This window comes from Seriola aureovittata, chromosome 2 (genome assembly GCF_021018895.1).
Source record: "Seriola aureovittata isolate HTS-2021-v1 ecotype China chromosome 2, ASM2101889v1, whole genome shotgun sequence".
Taxonomy (NCBI): Eukaryota; Metazoa; Chordata; class Actinopteri; order Carangiformes; family Carangidae; genus Seriola; species Seriola aureovittata.
In genome coordinates, this window is record NC_079365.1 from 27278950 (window position 1) to 27295481 (window position 16532).

At 42.3% G+C, this 16532-nt stretch overlaps 2 protein-coding genes across 2 annotated transcripts; one reads left to right on the forward strand and one right to left on the reverse strand.

Annotated features, from left to right (window-relative positions):
- The first annotated feature begins 136 nt into the window (after positions 1 to 136).
- On the forward strand, positions 137 to 7320 carry LOC130185596 (protein phosphatase 1 regulatory subunit 15B). The gene is made up of 2 exons (XM_056402154.1): positions 137 to 2116; positions 3933 to 7320. The coding sequence occupies exons 1-2, from the start codon at positions 137 to 139 to the stop codon at positions 4143 to 4145; spliced, it is 2193 nt and encodes a 730-aa protein (XP_056258129.1). The 3' UTR covers positions 4146 to 7320.
- A 200-nt stretch (positions 7321 to 7520) lies between these two features.
- On the reverse strand, positions 7521 to 10978 carry LOC130184839 (achaete-scute homolog 5-like). The gene has a single exon (XM_056400912.1). The coding sequence runs from the start codon at positions 9404 to 9406 to the stop codon at positions 8855 to 8857; it is 552 nt and encodes a 183-aa protein (XP_056256887.1). The 5' UTR covers positions 9407 to 10978; the 3' UTR covers positions 7521 to 8854.
- Positions 10979 to 16532: the final 5554 nt, after the last annotated feature.

Below are 16532 nucleotides of genomic sequence, written 5' to 3' on the forward strand. Positions count from 1 at the left end.
CAGTCTCCTTCAGTCTGACAGCTGTCAAATTAGGAGCTGATCTGTTACTAAAGAGTGCACGGCTCTGTGACTTACTTACCACTGTTACTCATTTAATGTCAGATCATTTATATTTTGCACTTTTGAGTTGAGGAAAATGTTCAGAAACATGAGTGATGGGGGACATTTCTCCGGCGGGCAGAGCTCGTCCTCTCCGACCGGGCATGGAGTCACCTCTGTCGGGCTTGACAATCAGGAAAGCTCGTGGATCGGCCTGCTGTCCGTGGTGTCCAGGCCCGCGATGTCATTTCTGCAGAAATATCTCCCGGGTCGAACCCGAAACCCGACCATGTCTGATAGGGGAACTGGGTGGATAAATGGAGATTTAAAAGGCAGTTTTGTTGACGAAGAGAGAGAGTTTTTAAGACAACTGGACGACATGATGCCGCTAACGCAGCACGCGGCTCCACACCTGACCTACCTGCGTTGTCAGCACAACGGAGCTGCCGGCCTGCTGGAGCCGAGAGACGGCTCTACTTTACCCTGGCTGACCGCTGATTCTCTGCGGGAAATAGGGGTTCAAAACGCAGAAATGGACTTTGGACAAGAATCTCAGATTGGATATTTCTCTTCTGCCAGGACTTTTTTCAGTCATGTTATGTTGAGCTCGGTGTCATCTCAGGAAATAAAACCCACGGGAGGGAAAGACTGGGTGTCCGAGGCAATGAGCTCCACCGTGAAGAGCAGCGGTGGTAAAAGCAGGACATGGTGGGGCAGTTTTTGGGGAGGTGAGGAGAGCTCACAGAAAGGGCTGTTGTCAGATTTGTCCTGGGCTGAGGAGGGGACAGTGACAGGCCAGCTTTGTCCACAGCAACCAGGGGCTGAGACAAAAGCTCCTGCTGCCGAAACAACCGATGTGTTTGTCCAGAGGGACGGCAGGGAATCGACTCTGGGAGAAAACACTGGACCGACTGACCACAAAGAGGAGCCGGCTAACAATGGAGGCCTTCACACAGTCCAGAACACAGAGGGGTCCACACCAGACCACCAGCTCAACATCAGCAACCACCTGAGCAGTTCAGGAGCTGCCGCCGCCTGCAGTGAGGTGGCACTTCTGACCCCTGATCAGGACAATGGTTACTCCAGTCTGGAGGAGGAGCATTTCCAGATGTGCCACCTGCACATGGTGAAAGCCCCAATTGAAGAACACCAGGAGACCGAACCGACTGAAAACTGTGCCACTGTCAACACAACAGAGATGGAGGAAGAGTCGTCTGAGGAGGGAGAGTCTACATCAGAAAAGCTAGATAAGGAAGAAAACACTCAACACTCAGCCCCTCAGGAGTGTCAGTCTGCGGGGGCAACGGAGCACTCCACCCCCCAGTGCCCGAACAAAGCCATTGCCTTCATCATGGGCTGCCCGTGTAGTGATGATGACGACAGCAGCCAATCAGACAGGGAGTCAAGTGATGACGATGATGATGGTTTTGACAGCGAGGGGTCATCTGATCTGTCCGACACCACTGATGAAGACGATGAAGACGATGACGAAGGCTCAGACTCGGACAGCGAGGGGGACTCTGAGACGGAGCGCCTGTGGAGTTCGTTGTGTCAAAGTGTGGACCCCTACAACCCCCAAAATTTCACCGCCCAGCTACACACTGGCAGAACCCAGCCCAGGACCATCCCCACCTCCACACCACCATCCTCTACCCAGTCCACTCCTGCCTCCTCCCCTGACCTCACCCCTCTCCCTCTTTCCTCTTTGGCAGCCTCCCCTCCCCTAAACTCTTTCTCCCCTTCGTCCGGTCACGATGTGTGGGATGACTCAACTTCGGCCAGCGAGGTGGATGAAGCCGAAAGCCTCCGTCTGTGGAGCTCCTTCAGCTCCTCCTCAGACCCCTATAGCCCCTTTAACTTCCAGGCCCCGCTCAGGACTCGAGGGCCTGTTGAGGCTGCTCCCAGGGCCAGGGCCAAGAAGGCCTCCCAGACTCCACTCCATTCCACCCACCATAAAGCAGCATCTCCACCTGAGTACAGTAAGCAAGATGCAGAGGAGAGGCTGGACAGTGGCTTCTCTGAACCCTCCACCTCCTTCGGCTCCTCCACCACCCGGAGCTGTGGTACAACCAAGAAGGTCAGTTTGTTTCTTTCTCTTCTGTCGTTCAGTTTGTCATCAGTGGTCAACCTGTGTCTGCCTCTACCATTTTTCTCCCACAACATTTTTTTTATTCGCCGTTTTTTTTTTGAAAAATCTGGATCTGTACATCTGATCACCAGATGATTAAAGGGATTAGAAAGGAAATGAAGTTCCACACAAATAGTAAAATACAGACTACTTTCACCTCCTCAGGACTGTAAAGAACCTTTCAAAACAATCACCAAATTAAACAATCAACTGATTCAGTTTAAAATTGATACTGGAGAATTTCTTTCTAATTGACTTTAAATGAATTAATTATAAAAAACTATTGTAAACTAATTTCATGTTGGTCTTCTAATCGATTGATAAAGTAATTGTTTCAGCTGTTTTCAGCTTTACAGTGAGGAAACAACTTGTAGGCTTAGTTTCACTTTCAGTTGTAGGTCTTGATGATCAGGTACAAAATATTTTCACAAGCATTACATTACTTAAATATTTTAAAATATCAGCAACAAGTGACAACAACTGAAAATACAGCAATGTGATACACAAACAAAATCTAGAATTCATACATGAAATATTAAATAAAACAAGCCAGTCATTTTTAAAATCACTGTACATGTTGCTTTATTTTTTTTTATCTTGGCGTAAAAGGGAAAAAAACTAAACAAACTTTGCAGTACCCTTAAACTTTTCTACAGACAAAATATAAAACCAACTGAAGTCAAAAACCACCAAAAGTAAGGTCAAAAGTATTGTGTCACTATCAGGACTGAAACTTGATGAAATATCTCAAACAATAAAACACAAAGAGGACAGACCGTGACATTTTAAAGTCTGTCACAAAAGTACATTTGAACAGTGTGATAGTCATTTACAGGAAACATGGAGCTGAACAATGTGACTCTCTGGGTTTTTTTTGCTTCCTTCTTTCTGGTTTTACAACATGACATTTTACTACAGCCCATCATATGATGACACATGTAGACTTAGACATGAAACACAGACCAGTTTCTCATCGTGACTCAGGGCTGATTCACTGGTTCTCACTGATTCCTGCCGCCCCTGTCTAATCAAACTTTTTACAAACTTTCCACATCACAGTGGTCTGTTGGAGGTCGGACTTTGCTACACTGAACCTTTTCCATTTTATCACAAAATTTGACTATGTGATCATTTTGGAGATTGTGCTCTGTATTTGAGTTTTAGTATCTGTTATCCCTCCACCCTCACTGATTTAGACGGGGTGCACAATTCATCTGACTGTCAGCTCACACTCATGTTGAAACCGAGAAGTTATAAAATGTAAAATTTCCTAGTCACATAAGAGCTGCACTTCTGACAGGAGTTAGAAAGGAAGTGTTTGTGGGAGCCACCCACATCATTTCAAACACCCTCAACAGCCAATCAGAGCAGAGCCCACTCAGCCAATCAGAGTAGAGCCTTGCTCTGACACCCTGCACTACACCTCCACTCTGTGCAGCTCATTCTTCTGAGTTAGTTTGAATGTTACCTTGGTTCATAGATTCAGATTATTTTTATTGGCCAAGTCGTATATTTTATTAAAATGGAATAATATTTAGGGACAAGTATCATGGGTCAGTGTCATACCATAGCATTTATCATGAGATGAGTTTTTATTGATTATTATTTTAAAATCTCTGTTTTAAAAAGAGGAGATCAGGTCAAAGAAGTTTTCAGGTTGATGTGAATTTGAGCGACTCTCTGTCCTACTGAACTTGCAGCTGTATCTGAAGCTGTTCAGGTGTGATCCAGCAGCACTAAAGACTCTTCCTCTTCTTCCTGTCAGGTTCGTTTCTGTGATAATGTGGAGGAATTCTTCGCCAGTTGTGGTGAGGAGGAGGAGGACCGGCGGGGCCCTTGGGAGGAGCTGGCCCGGGATCGCTGCCGATTCCTGCGACGCTGTCAGGAGGTGGAGCAGAGCATTGCCTACTGTCTGCAGCCACAGCACCGCAGCCTGGTCTACCACCGCCTCACCACAGTCTATGTCCAGGACGCTTGAGGACAATTTGTCCTGTATGTCCAGGACGCCTGAGATCAATTTGTCCTCTATGTCCAGGAGGCCTGAGGACAACGTTCTGTCCTCTATGTCCAGGAGGCCTGAGGCCAACGATCTGTCCTCTAGGTCCAGGATGCCTGAGGACAATTTGTCCTTTACATCCTGGATGTCTGAGGACAAAGATCTGTTGTTTAGTTTCCAGGATGCCTGAGGAGGACAGAGCATCTGTTCTGAAAATCCAGGGTGATCATGTAATTCAACATGTCTCATTCTGAGGAAATGGAAAGCTGCACTTGTTTAGCATAAATATAAACAGTTTTGACACTATAGAGACACAGAGATAGCAGTTGGATGGACTAAGAGCTGCTGAACTCTTTACTGACTGACTTTAGTCTTCTTTCTGATGTGGTCCAGCCTCAGAGTCCACATCTGTTTTGTTTCTGCAGCTTCGTCTTTTTTGATTCAGTCGACTAATTCAACAAGATTCAGGGCAACTTCATAACTGACTCATTTAGTAAAATACTGGCCTGTGAGGTGTTGTTAAGGTGTTCATTGGGATTTGAAGGGCTTAACTTGTGGCTTCACTGTGAGGAATAACCCTGTTGGAGCTGAGAAGTCGTAACGTTGGGTTGGGACAAAAGCCTTTCTGCAGACAGGCAGAGATCTCATCTTCTCAGATTTATTTTTCAGTATTTTCTCAAGCTGTTTCAGCTGTTCCATTTTACACTTTGCAACAGACACAGAAACAAGATGCTGTTTTAATCAGAAATATGGAGTAAAGCTGAGAAACTAAGCAGGTGGTTCCCAAGAAAAGTCACAGGGGTCAGTAAATGATTAAAGGAAGAAGAAGGAAAATGTGTTAATGTTTATCTACCGCTCCAGGCCTCTAATAATCCTCCAAATGAAACAGTCAGTGGTTGTTTTTATGATTGATTAATCTGCCTTATAATTTGACATATAATTATTCAGTGTGAATAATGTTCATCCCACTTTCTCTTCAAGGTGACGTCTTCAAATGTCTTGAGTTTTGATTCGATTAACAACGACTTAAACCAGCAGATCCTCACATTTAAGATGACTCCATTTACTGATATGATCAATGATTGTGAATAATTTCTGTTCCTTCTGAAACCCACAGTGAGGTTTGTCAGATGTTCTTGTTTTTATATCTGATGGAAACAGCAGCATCTCTCTGTGACTCGGATGTAAAGCTGACGAATAGCCGACAGTGAAACCGCAGCTCGACTCTTTCCCTACACATGGAAGTAAAACCAGTGAACAGACCCCGTCACAGTCCAGGTGAAACCTGTAGTGTGTAATGAGGATTCACGTGTGTGAAATGACTCAGTCTAGTCTTTGTATTTGCAGCCAAAGCTTTTAGTTTGGTCCCGTTTTCTCTTTAAAGCCAAAGATCGCTGGAGTGTGAGTGTTAAAGTCTGACATGAGGAGGAACTGAAGGCTCAGTGTTGATTTGCATGAATTTCTCTTTAATGTAGAAAATGTTCCTCTAACTGCTCAGACTCACTAATCACTGATAATCTATCAATACACAGAGTATTCTGCTTCTAATCAGTATGATATACATCACTGTGGTATTAAAACAAAACTCCCTTTAATTAGTCGTTTCTCTCACTGTTGAACTGAACATCCAGCTGATTAAAAATCAGGAAACAAACAGGAAACTGCTGCAGGATAATTACTCTGCTTATTCATTGTCTGTCCTAAATATAAAATGTTGTATATATCTGTTTAATATAACACAGATTTCTCAAATATGTCAGTAGTTGTACCACAGCTTTAAACAAAGTGTTGTAAAACTGCGAATGATGATTTAAATCAAACTGTTCATGTTGCAGATTTCCAGCGTTCACATGTGCTGTGCATCGTCCCAAAGTCCAAAACGAGGCCTTCAGTGTCCAGACTGACATATTCATCATTTAAATATTCAACCTGTTTTTAAGTAATAATAGTAGGATGTCTTTTATTATCCAGTTTATTTGAAAATCCAGCCACAGTGTTCCTCTGGTGTTATGTTTCCCTCCGCAGATGAATGTGTTGAGCATAAATGAGACCGGCCTCTGTAATGATCCTTGGTATTTAATTGCTTTAATGTACTTAGAAGCTTATTTTTCTAATGTTGTGTCTTTACACTACATTCATTGAATTCAAAATTTAACTGAACCATTGTTTAGACCATCAACAGACCGTGGAGAGAGAATTGACAGATAATTATAACGTGAAATACATTAAATGATTCGTTCTGTATAGTTTGTACTACATCACACTGTTTGAGCAGTAAGTAAAAAAATATTGTTTTTCAGTGTGTGATGTCAGATGTCAGTGAAGCTGAAACTTCACGAAGAGACAGCAAATCTTTTTCCTAAAATAGAGTACTTATTTTGTTGTTTCATCACCTCCCACTATTTAAAAAAAAAAGAAAAATAGTTTCAGCATCTTCATCATGTCCTGGAAGAATATTACCCATCAGCAGCACACAGTCACAAATCCCGCCATGTCAATTTAGTGAAGACGCTACAGACAAAAAACCTGCTGAGAATCTGTGTCAGTCTGGATGTAAATGAGTGTTTTCATTTTCGTTTTCTCGTATCGTCACAAGTGTAGGATGTTAAGTTCAACAGACAGAAAGTTAACGAACCTCTAACCAGACTGAGTCAGTCTGAACGGGGGGAGGGGGTTTCCCTTCGAAGACTCTGACTCAGTCAAATGTTTCCAGGCTGAGCTAATTCCTATAAAGTATCTGCATGAGCCTCTGCTCCTACAGCACCAATATAAAGTCCTCACTTTATATCACTCACATGAAGAGAAACGCTGAGGAAACTCGTGTGCGAACAGGTAATTGATGTTAAAAAGATGAATCACTACACTGTGTTCAATTAACTGGAGCGGATGGGCAATGTTTTTGGGACTAAATAAAAACCCAGAGGGGAACTTATCATTTTAATTAAAATGACAGAAAATCTGAAAACAGAAAAACAGAGGGAGGTGGAACTTAAGAAAAAAAAAAAATCGACAGATGAATCTTCGTTGTTATTTTAGTCAAAAAAAAAAGCTTTTTATTTTTCTAATGCTTGATTTGGTGGGTAACCTATTCTGCTTCATCTCCTCACAGTCTAAATATGATTTTAAATATTAAAATAAAATCAATATTTAATGAAAACACACTGGGTTATGTTGCTTTTTTCCTCTATTTTCTATAAACTTATTATCACATGAATGTTTTAGGTGTTGAAGCTCAAGGCCTTGAAAAGTCTGGAAATGTTTGAAATCAATACAAAACAAAAAATTCAGTAGATTTCATCAGACTTTTTTTTTTTTTAGTTTTAACTGACTCATTTATCAGTCTGCAGTTTCTCCAGCAGGGGGAGCTGTTCTCTGTCAGACCTGAAGCCAAACAGCACCACCCTCAGGAGAGGAAGCTTACTGCAGCAGCACACGCATCGCCGTCGCCCCTGCAGGTAAAGAAAATAACTTCTTCAGGTTTAACACACGACGCCACCTGCAGGCAGCGAGTGGTACTGCTGCAGTGGGACGATAAGACACTGACCCTCTTTCAGGTGCTTTTTTTTTTCACTTTTTGTTTTAGTTGTTTTGCTTTTTGTTTTTATTTATGCACAATTTAAATTTAACAGGTTGTCAGATTTTTAAACGTGGAAGAAACAACTTCAGAACAAATAGTTCATTCATGTAAAGGGTCCATTTCCTCTTCAAAAATATTTTCTGGGAATCAAATTGAAGGTCAGTTTTTTTTTAGTGGCTCTCCAGAAATAATGAGTGATTTTTCTCCTCCACAAAAAGTTTGAGCTGTTTTTTCTGTTATGTCTCTTTCCACACAGCTGTACAGGTGATCTCACCTGATCTGAACTTAAAGTAAAACTCTTCCTGTAATCTTGTGACTCATGGAGCGGAGTCCCACCAGCCCCCCCCCAAACTCCATCTTAATCAGTTGTATTTCTGATGGCCCCCAGGTGGCTTCATAAACTCTCTTTGATAGAAAACCACGGAGCCAAGAGGTGTCATGGAGAAAGATGTAAACTCACTGATCAGTCAAATCAGTAACTGGTGCTTTCAAGCTCTCGTCCTAATGTCATCACTCTCGTCATGTTCTCTTCACACTCACTGTGAATCTCTCGGATTTAATAAGGTTTAATTTGGACTGAGATCTGTGGATCTGTGGTTTTGACTGTTTAACACAATCTTGTGTTTTCGCACGATGACTGAAACTATTTGCCTGTAAAACCTTTTGATAATGTGAAATCACCCAGTTCATAAGAAGTGCTTCATAAAAATATAAAATATCATTAGTTCCACAACACAAATGAGTAATTCACCCTCTTGAATTAATATTACATTACACATTTGGCATAAATATTTAATTAGAGAACATGAATGATTTAATTGTGAGCCTGAAATAGTTTTTTTCCTCCATGACACCTCCCAGACCGGATAGAAACCATCACCAGTCGATGAAAATCAATAGTTTTTGCACCAGTCAAGTGTTTCTGACGTCGTAACTTTGTTTTTTTTATCAAATGTCTGGATCCACAGGAGTGGCCAGTGGTTCTGAGCTGAATCATCTTCACTTCCTCCTCAGTTCAGGTCAGACACGTGAACTCCTGAGTGTCCCCTGAAGCGGACTGTGGTCCTGTCAGCTGTTACCACATGATGCCCTAACCCTAACCCAGAGTGTGTGTTTAACATGTGAGCCCCTCAGACTCTCCTCCACAGTCCGGTCCGGGAGACGAGGTGTCGGGGGACTCTCCCCCGCTGTGCCTCCCATCCTCCGGCTCCACCAGTCCCTGCAGGTATTTGATGTACCTGATGGCGGCTCTCAGCGTCTCCACCTTGCTGAGCCGTTTGTCGGCGCTGTGACCCGGCAGGTGGTCCCTCAGTTTGGCGTAGCCCTGGTTCACACACTTGACCCTCTGACGCTCCCTCTCGTTCCGTTTCTGGATGAACGCCGGCTCGAAGGGACACTCGTAGACGCTGAAGTGTCCGTGGTGGTGGAAGGGGGTCAGGTAGGGCAGGAGCCCGGGGCCGGGGCCCCTCAGAGGGCCTTTGTAGAGGCTGAACCCGGTGGGGTCCATGCTGGAGGGGTAGAAAAAGAAAGGCACGGAGCCGGACAGAGAGTCTGAGGGCTGAGAGACACCACGGTCCTCACGGAGTCCAGCAGCAGGAGACAGACTGAAGCTCAGGTAAGACGAACGCTGATCGATGATTGGAGGAGAGAAGGAGGAGCTCATCATGTGATCTTGACTGACTGAGACCTGATCAGGAGTCCTGGCTCAATCTGTAGCAGTGGTCTAAAAACACCAGAGACCACGGTGACGGTTCATCGTCAGTCCTGTTCACCTGTGGCAGGAAAACAGAGAGAGACACGACCTGAGACAGAGTCTGTTTGTCCAAAGCCGGTTTAACCTCCTGAGGGGCCCCGGTTTTGTAAATTGCACAAAAGTGGAGATGCGACGATTAATCAATTAATGAATGAGTCATTCAATAGAAAATTAATCAGCAGCAGCTTTGATCATCTAATAATCGTTTCAGTTGTTTTTAAGCATTAGAGCCACAAACATTTGTGAGTTGAATTTTTCTAAAATGTGAGAATTTGATGCTTTTCTTCGTCGTACATGAGATTAAGCGAGACGTCGTGTTGATAACGACATTTTTTACTATTTCCTGAGATCTTATGGAAATAATGATCAATTAATGGAGAGAATGGGCAGATTAATCGATAATGAAAATAATTGTGAGTTTCAGAAGAAGAAAAGGTGAAAACTAAAACCCTCAACTGGAAAAACTGAAATGTAAATGCTCAAATTTAAAGGTGTAAAGGTTTAAAAGGAAAATAAAATCATACGATATAAAAGAAAACTAGAGAAAACTTCACATACAGACTGAAAATGTTTTTCTTCCAAATTCCAAACGGATGAAAATACAACTTCAGATGTGAATAATTAAGTTTCCTTTTCTAATTTCCTTTTAAACATTTCAGTGTCTGTTTTCGCGGCTTTGACTCAATCAAAAAATATTATTAATAATAATAATAATAATAATAATGATGATGATATCGATCAGTGTTCACACAGCTGCACAATCATGAGTCAGTGGTAAAAAGTGACTAAAGCAACAAGCTTGTTACAGCTGTTCTCACAAGACAATAATTACATAATTTATGCACATGAACTCCACAGAACATCTGTATGAACCTCTGTATATCCACATATATCATAAATCTCCGTAACGTGAGCGTTTGTCTTTGTCTCACCTTCAGATGCAGCTGCAGCGTTTCCTCCTGGGACTTTGACTCTGACTGAAGCTGGAGATGAAAAGCTGAGGATTTACCTGCTTTTACCTGCTGAGGCTCCGCCCCTCCAGGTGTGTGATGGGACAGCAGGTAACGAGAGAAACCAACACACTGCATCCAGTGCGATGAATATAAAGCATCAGTTTATTAAATGATGCAACACAGAAACAAAAAACACAGTTGATTTTTTAAAAATTTTACAAACTATAAAAATATATCACTGTAACAACAATATTAATAAAAAATAATAATAAAAATTATAATAATAATTTTCGGTCTTTGATCAGATCATATTTTGTGTTCGTGTATTTCAGTCGAGCTGTGAAACATCAAAGATCCTTCACGGGTAGAAATGAGTGTTTGCAGTTTCCTCTTCCTAAATCCTGTATTTCCAGATGAAAGAAGTCGGCGACACACACCCTTCCTGTCAGCCTCTCATCACACAACACGCACTGATGACTGTTTACACACACACACACACACACACCTGTAACCTGAGCTGCTGTCTGAGGCTTACCTGAACACTTTAACGCACGTCTGACAGTTTTACTCCGTTTGATTTGTTCCAAACTGTAAATGTGGTGATCTCAACTGCAAACACATTTACTGAGCTTTAATCGGGCTTTCAGGTGTTTGTGTCTCTGGTGAACTGAAAGGTGAGTTGTGTCGTTCTTTGGGGGAAGACTTGAGACTTGCTCTTCTTCACGTTGACCCTCTAAAACATGTCACACACTCTCAGCACAAATATTCAGGCGATGTGTCACTCTGTCTTCACATGTTCAGTCTGTTTTTGGTGTTGAACTTTGAAAGGTGAAGTCAGAGTGAAGTCGTCAGTCAGCAGCAAGCAGCAGCAGTCTGAAAACAAACCTCCATCTGACACACACACACACACACACACACACACACACACACACACACACACACACACACACACACACACATCAGACTCCAATGACAGAAACAAGTATTTAAGCGCAGTCTTGTAGGTGCAGGTTGAGCCCGTGGTAAGATCTTAAAATGACTGACCCTGTGTGTGTGTGTGTGTGTGTGGCTCTGACTGTGGGGGGGGTGGGAGGTATGGGGGGGAACTATTCATGTCGAGTATGACCAGGAGGAAAAACCTGGTCACACATCCATTTAGACACGAGATTGGTAATTTAATAAATACTAATAATAATAGAATTACTCTTCAGGTCCAGTCTGACGTCCAGCTGAACGCTGACGTTTCCTCCTCTAATCTCTGCGTCTGTGTGTGTTCCTGCAGGCGGAAGCTGCTGCTGCTCACACACACACACACACACACACCTGTTTGTTGTAGTTTCATCAGTGTGTGTTTGTGTGTGTGTGTGTGTGTGTGTGTGTGTGTGTGTGTGTGTGTGTGTGTGTGTGTGTGTGTGTGTGTGTGTGTGTGTGTGTGTGTGTGTGTGTGTGTGTGCGCTTTAATAAGGGCATGCACATGCAGGAGCGAGTTGTTCACTCCATTGTTTTACTGTAACATCAAAGATGAGCTGCTGCTGTGATGAAGCTCGACACTAAAAACTCAACATGCAGAGACTTGACGACAGAATCCATCAGACCTGCTCCTGTTGTTACCAAACTTTATTAAATACGAGTTTCATTTTACAAGATTTTACAGAATAATACAAATAATTCAACTCTGTCACCTCTTTCAGTTCAACTGAATATTTTATATGATCTCGCCAGCTGCATTTGTTTGTATCGGACTCTTCTCCATCTGAACACTTTAAAAAACCTTCCTTTAAATTAACTTTATTGTTCTCACATTCGCTGAAATGTTCAGACAAAAGATTGTGATAATATGTGCAAACATTAAACACTGTAAAAACATAACCACTCCTCTAATATCTAACATGACTCTTCAGTTTTACTCCCATTTGACTTGGAACCTTAAACTCTCCACATCTGGTCCAATAAAATAAGAATAAAATCACAGCCTGGTGGGAAATATGCTGTCGTTCTCATTGATGCCAGGAGACGGCGCTGTCTGCTTTAGGGCCGCTGTGAGAGAAGGTGACCCTGGGGACCAGTTTAGGAGGAGACTGTGAGAAAATGGCAAAAAAGTTTGTCACTGGGTTTATTCACATCGTTACCTTTTTCCAGGAAAAGTTTGAAGTGAAAGTTTTGGTCCATAATCAATCAGGAAACAGATACTGAGTCCGGTGACTTTTACAGGACTGAAACTGACCCTAGTCCATCCTCTGATCATACTGATCACTAATAACAACAAAATAATAAAGCTTTGATTGATCAACATGTTGCAGCCCTGACAGCTGTTGATCAGTTTGAACATCTGGTCACGTCTTATTCTCTAATGGCTCCAAAAGTTCACATGACTCTATGATCATGTAACTCCTGCAGCGTGGACGACTGTCTGAGGGCCTCTGAGGTCAACCAGGGTCCACTGTGGTCCTGTAGGGGCCTCCAGGAGCCTCCAGGGGCCGCTGTTACCCGGTGTCTGGTCCGTACCTAATCTGAGCTGGACTGTGAAGCTCAGCAGAGAGAAGTCAGTCTCTCTCAGCTTCTGCTCAGCTGCTTCAGTCTCGTCTGGGACGGGGGTCTTCACCTCCTCCTGGGACAGGAAGTGCTCCACCTGCTGGACTGTAGCAGACTGTCCTTTTTCTTTCCTTCTGCAGCTCAGAGTCTGGCTGCTGTTTGAGGGACTGTGGATCAGGAGGAACCAGAACTCTTACTCAAGTACTTAAGGACAATTCTGAGGTACTTGTACTTCACTTGAGTCTTGTCTTTTCAGGACACTCGTTACTTCTGCACTACATTTATCTGACAGCTGCAGATAAGAACATACAACTACAGTATGTACAAGTTCAGCTGAAATGATTTACTGATTAATCAATGAGCTAATTGACAGAAGATGAATCTGCACCTGGTTTGATAATGATTGACGTAATTTTGTTTTTTAATTGTTGTTCCACTCATTAAAAAAGGGAGGATAAATATTAATGTTAGTAAATATTTCTCAAACCAGATCAATGTTTGGATTGATTAGCTGAGCTCAGCTGTTACTTACACTCCAGTTCTTCTCTGAAAAGGACCTGGTGTCTTAATTTGGTTTACTCAATCACTGAAATTTAAATTTGATATCAACTGATGTTACTTTTGTCCAGTGAAGACGTTTTCAAATCTGTGACTTAAAACTTTTAAATCAAACTATAAATATTTCAAATTCATCACCAACTCCATTGTTGAGTATCATCATAGTCAAGTGTCGCTCTTAATGATGATAAACAACATTTTGCAGAAAACACACAAACCTGGCAACGCAGAGCTGCAACATAGATCTTAACATTAGAAAACAGAGGAGAGATAAAATGGCAACGTCATTAGAGATGTGTAAATATCTCAACATGTCCTTACCGTCCACACCCACGTCTACGCCCATGCCGTGCCCTTTTCACACCATCTATACTGCTGCATGTTCTTCCCAAACAAATCAACCTTAGTTCCATCAGTTCATCAGTTCATCAGTTCATCAGCTGAGGGTTCACAAACCTTCTCCTGCTACTGTAGATTTAAAGTTTGTTTAATGAGTTTTTCTGTTTACACTCCACTGTTCGGTCTGTTTGTCTCCATCTGTGTGTGTGTGTGTGTGTGTGTGTGTGTGTGTGTGTGTGTGTGTGTGTGTGTGTGTGTGTGTGTGTGTGTGTATGTTGGGGGGGGGGGGGGTCCAGTTTCCCACTTTCCCTCCTCTGAGCTCCCAGAGTTCCCAGCACGAGACTGAGCGTGCCCCAGTCACACGACCCCTCCTCCCCCTCCCCTCCTCTCTGTGGAGTCAGAGCGACACACGGCTTCCCACACTTCTTCATCCCTCACACACAATAGACGTGTGTGTGTTCACACAAAGCGTCCGGGCGGTTCTCAGGCTCCACAGTTTACTGCTCCATCTGCACAGACAACAGTCAACCACATCTGCTTCATTCGTTTCACTGTGTTGCATCAGTAACGGGTAAAACTTTAGTTCACAGCTCCTGAAATTTATTTTTTAAATTTCCAAAATAAACAAAAATAGTGTAATTTTAAATCAAGGCTGCAACAAATATTTTTTATTATTAAATATTCTTTAGATTATTTATTTAATTCAAGCATCACTGACAGATTAAATCAGACAATCAGATTAAACTAAAAACTATAATAAAAAAAAGAAGTAAATGATAAATAAATAAATTAACACTAAATAACAAATATAATAAATAATAAATAATAAATATAAAGTTTTATTTCATTTTGATTTTGTTCAAACTGTTCAAAACAGATTTTCAGTAAAGTGTCAAAGATTTACAAAAAAACCCCAAAAACTTCAGATGTGAGAAGTTTATTTTTCAGCTGGTTTACTAAATGTTTATTTGATTAATCCTTTCACTGTCACATGAGTTCAGTGAGTTTCTGAGTCGAGTTTAAACGCGTTAAACCAAAGAAAAGATTCTGGAAACTTCATTATCCATAAGTAATTGAATTGTTAGTTTGATTTTTCAATTCAGTTAAATTTTATTTGTATTTCCCCAAATGATGACATATACTATCTAAAGGCTGTTTACAGAGTCCGGTCAACACCTCACAGTGTTACAGAGAGAAACTCAACAGCTCCACCATGAGCAGAACCTGGTGACAGTTGATGTTGTCCCTGTAAATAAAGTGTTGCTGTCTTTCCCTTCACTCTGTCTTTAAACACACGGCCACAGTCCAGGCTTATATTGTTTTTGTCAGCCGACATGTTCTGAGCTTTAATATCTCGGTTGAGAACTCAGACGGCGAGCGGTCCTCACGCCTCTGACACGTTCCCAGGGAACAGTCTCTGAATCTCCTTGACATTTGGCCTGATGAACAACGTCCCACCTGTTCTGCGTGGCAGACATTTAATTCAGCCTATTGTCCCGAGCTCCGAGCTCCTGATTGGCCCGACAGCCGAGAGAGAGAGAGAGAGAGAGCGAGCGAGCAGGCCGAGATGCATAAATACAGAGAGGAGACAGAGACATGAAGAGAGACGTCCTCTGAACCGACGGCGAGGAGACAGGAAGCTCAGCTACTCTTCTGACTTTACTACACATCTGGAAATGTCTCAGTACCTGGACCTCACGCTTCAGGACAGCATGAAGGAACACCTGTTCAGGTGAGACAGAGCTTCACTGTTTGGTTGCACTTTACTCTCAGGCCTCCTATTTATTCTGTACAAATATGTAATAGCCAGTTTATTACACATTATAATGGCGTTTATGAACAGATCTAAGGACATGTTTATTAATGTTATGTATTATATAACTCCTGTGAAGATGAAGCAGGTAACTGATTTGTAAAACTAAATATTTTTCTGTGTCGGTGATGAACAGACAGGTCATTATTAATACATCTAAAAGGTATTTTCTTTAATAATCAATCGATTATTCAGTGAAGAAAATGTCAGATGTTCTAATGTGTAGTTTAGTCTGACTTTACTGTCTTTACCTAACCCTAACCCCCGGAACTGGAACACATACATTTTGGTTAAAAAATGATTTTCACCATTAATCAAAGCTGTTTTCAATCAGTTTTCTAATTCTTTAATGAACCGTTTCAACTCTAGAGTACTGGTCGGTTTCTAAGGGAATTGGGGTCGGGGGTCAACAGGGGCCCCTCAGGAGGTTAATGTGGAGTTATAATGAATATATCAATTATCACTTAAAACTACACAGTTATTCCATGTTTATATTCTGATTATTGTAGATGATACTGATAAAGAGGCGACATAACTGTACTGTCGATGCCGTATGAGTTTATTCCGTAACAGTGTATATTAATGCTGCCTTCATGTGTCTCAGGTGTAAGCTCCACCTGCTGGAGAGGAGGTGCAGCAGTCAGGTGGAGAAGCTGAAGGCTCTGATTGGAGAACACCTGCAGAGCAGGACACCTGTGTCAGACCTCCTGGAGAAAACCGTGTCCTTCCTCACGCTCAGAAAACCTCTGCTGTCGCACAGCGGCTACTCCAGATATTCAAGGGACATTTTACGTCTGTTTCCTGACGCAGAAGAAGACGTGACTCCACTCTGCGTTTAACAAAG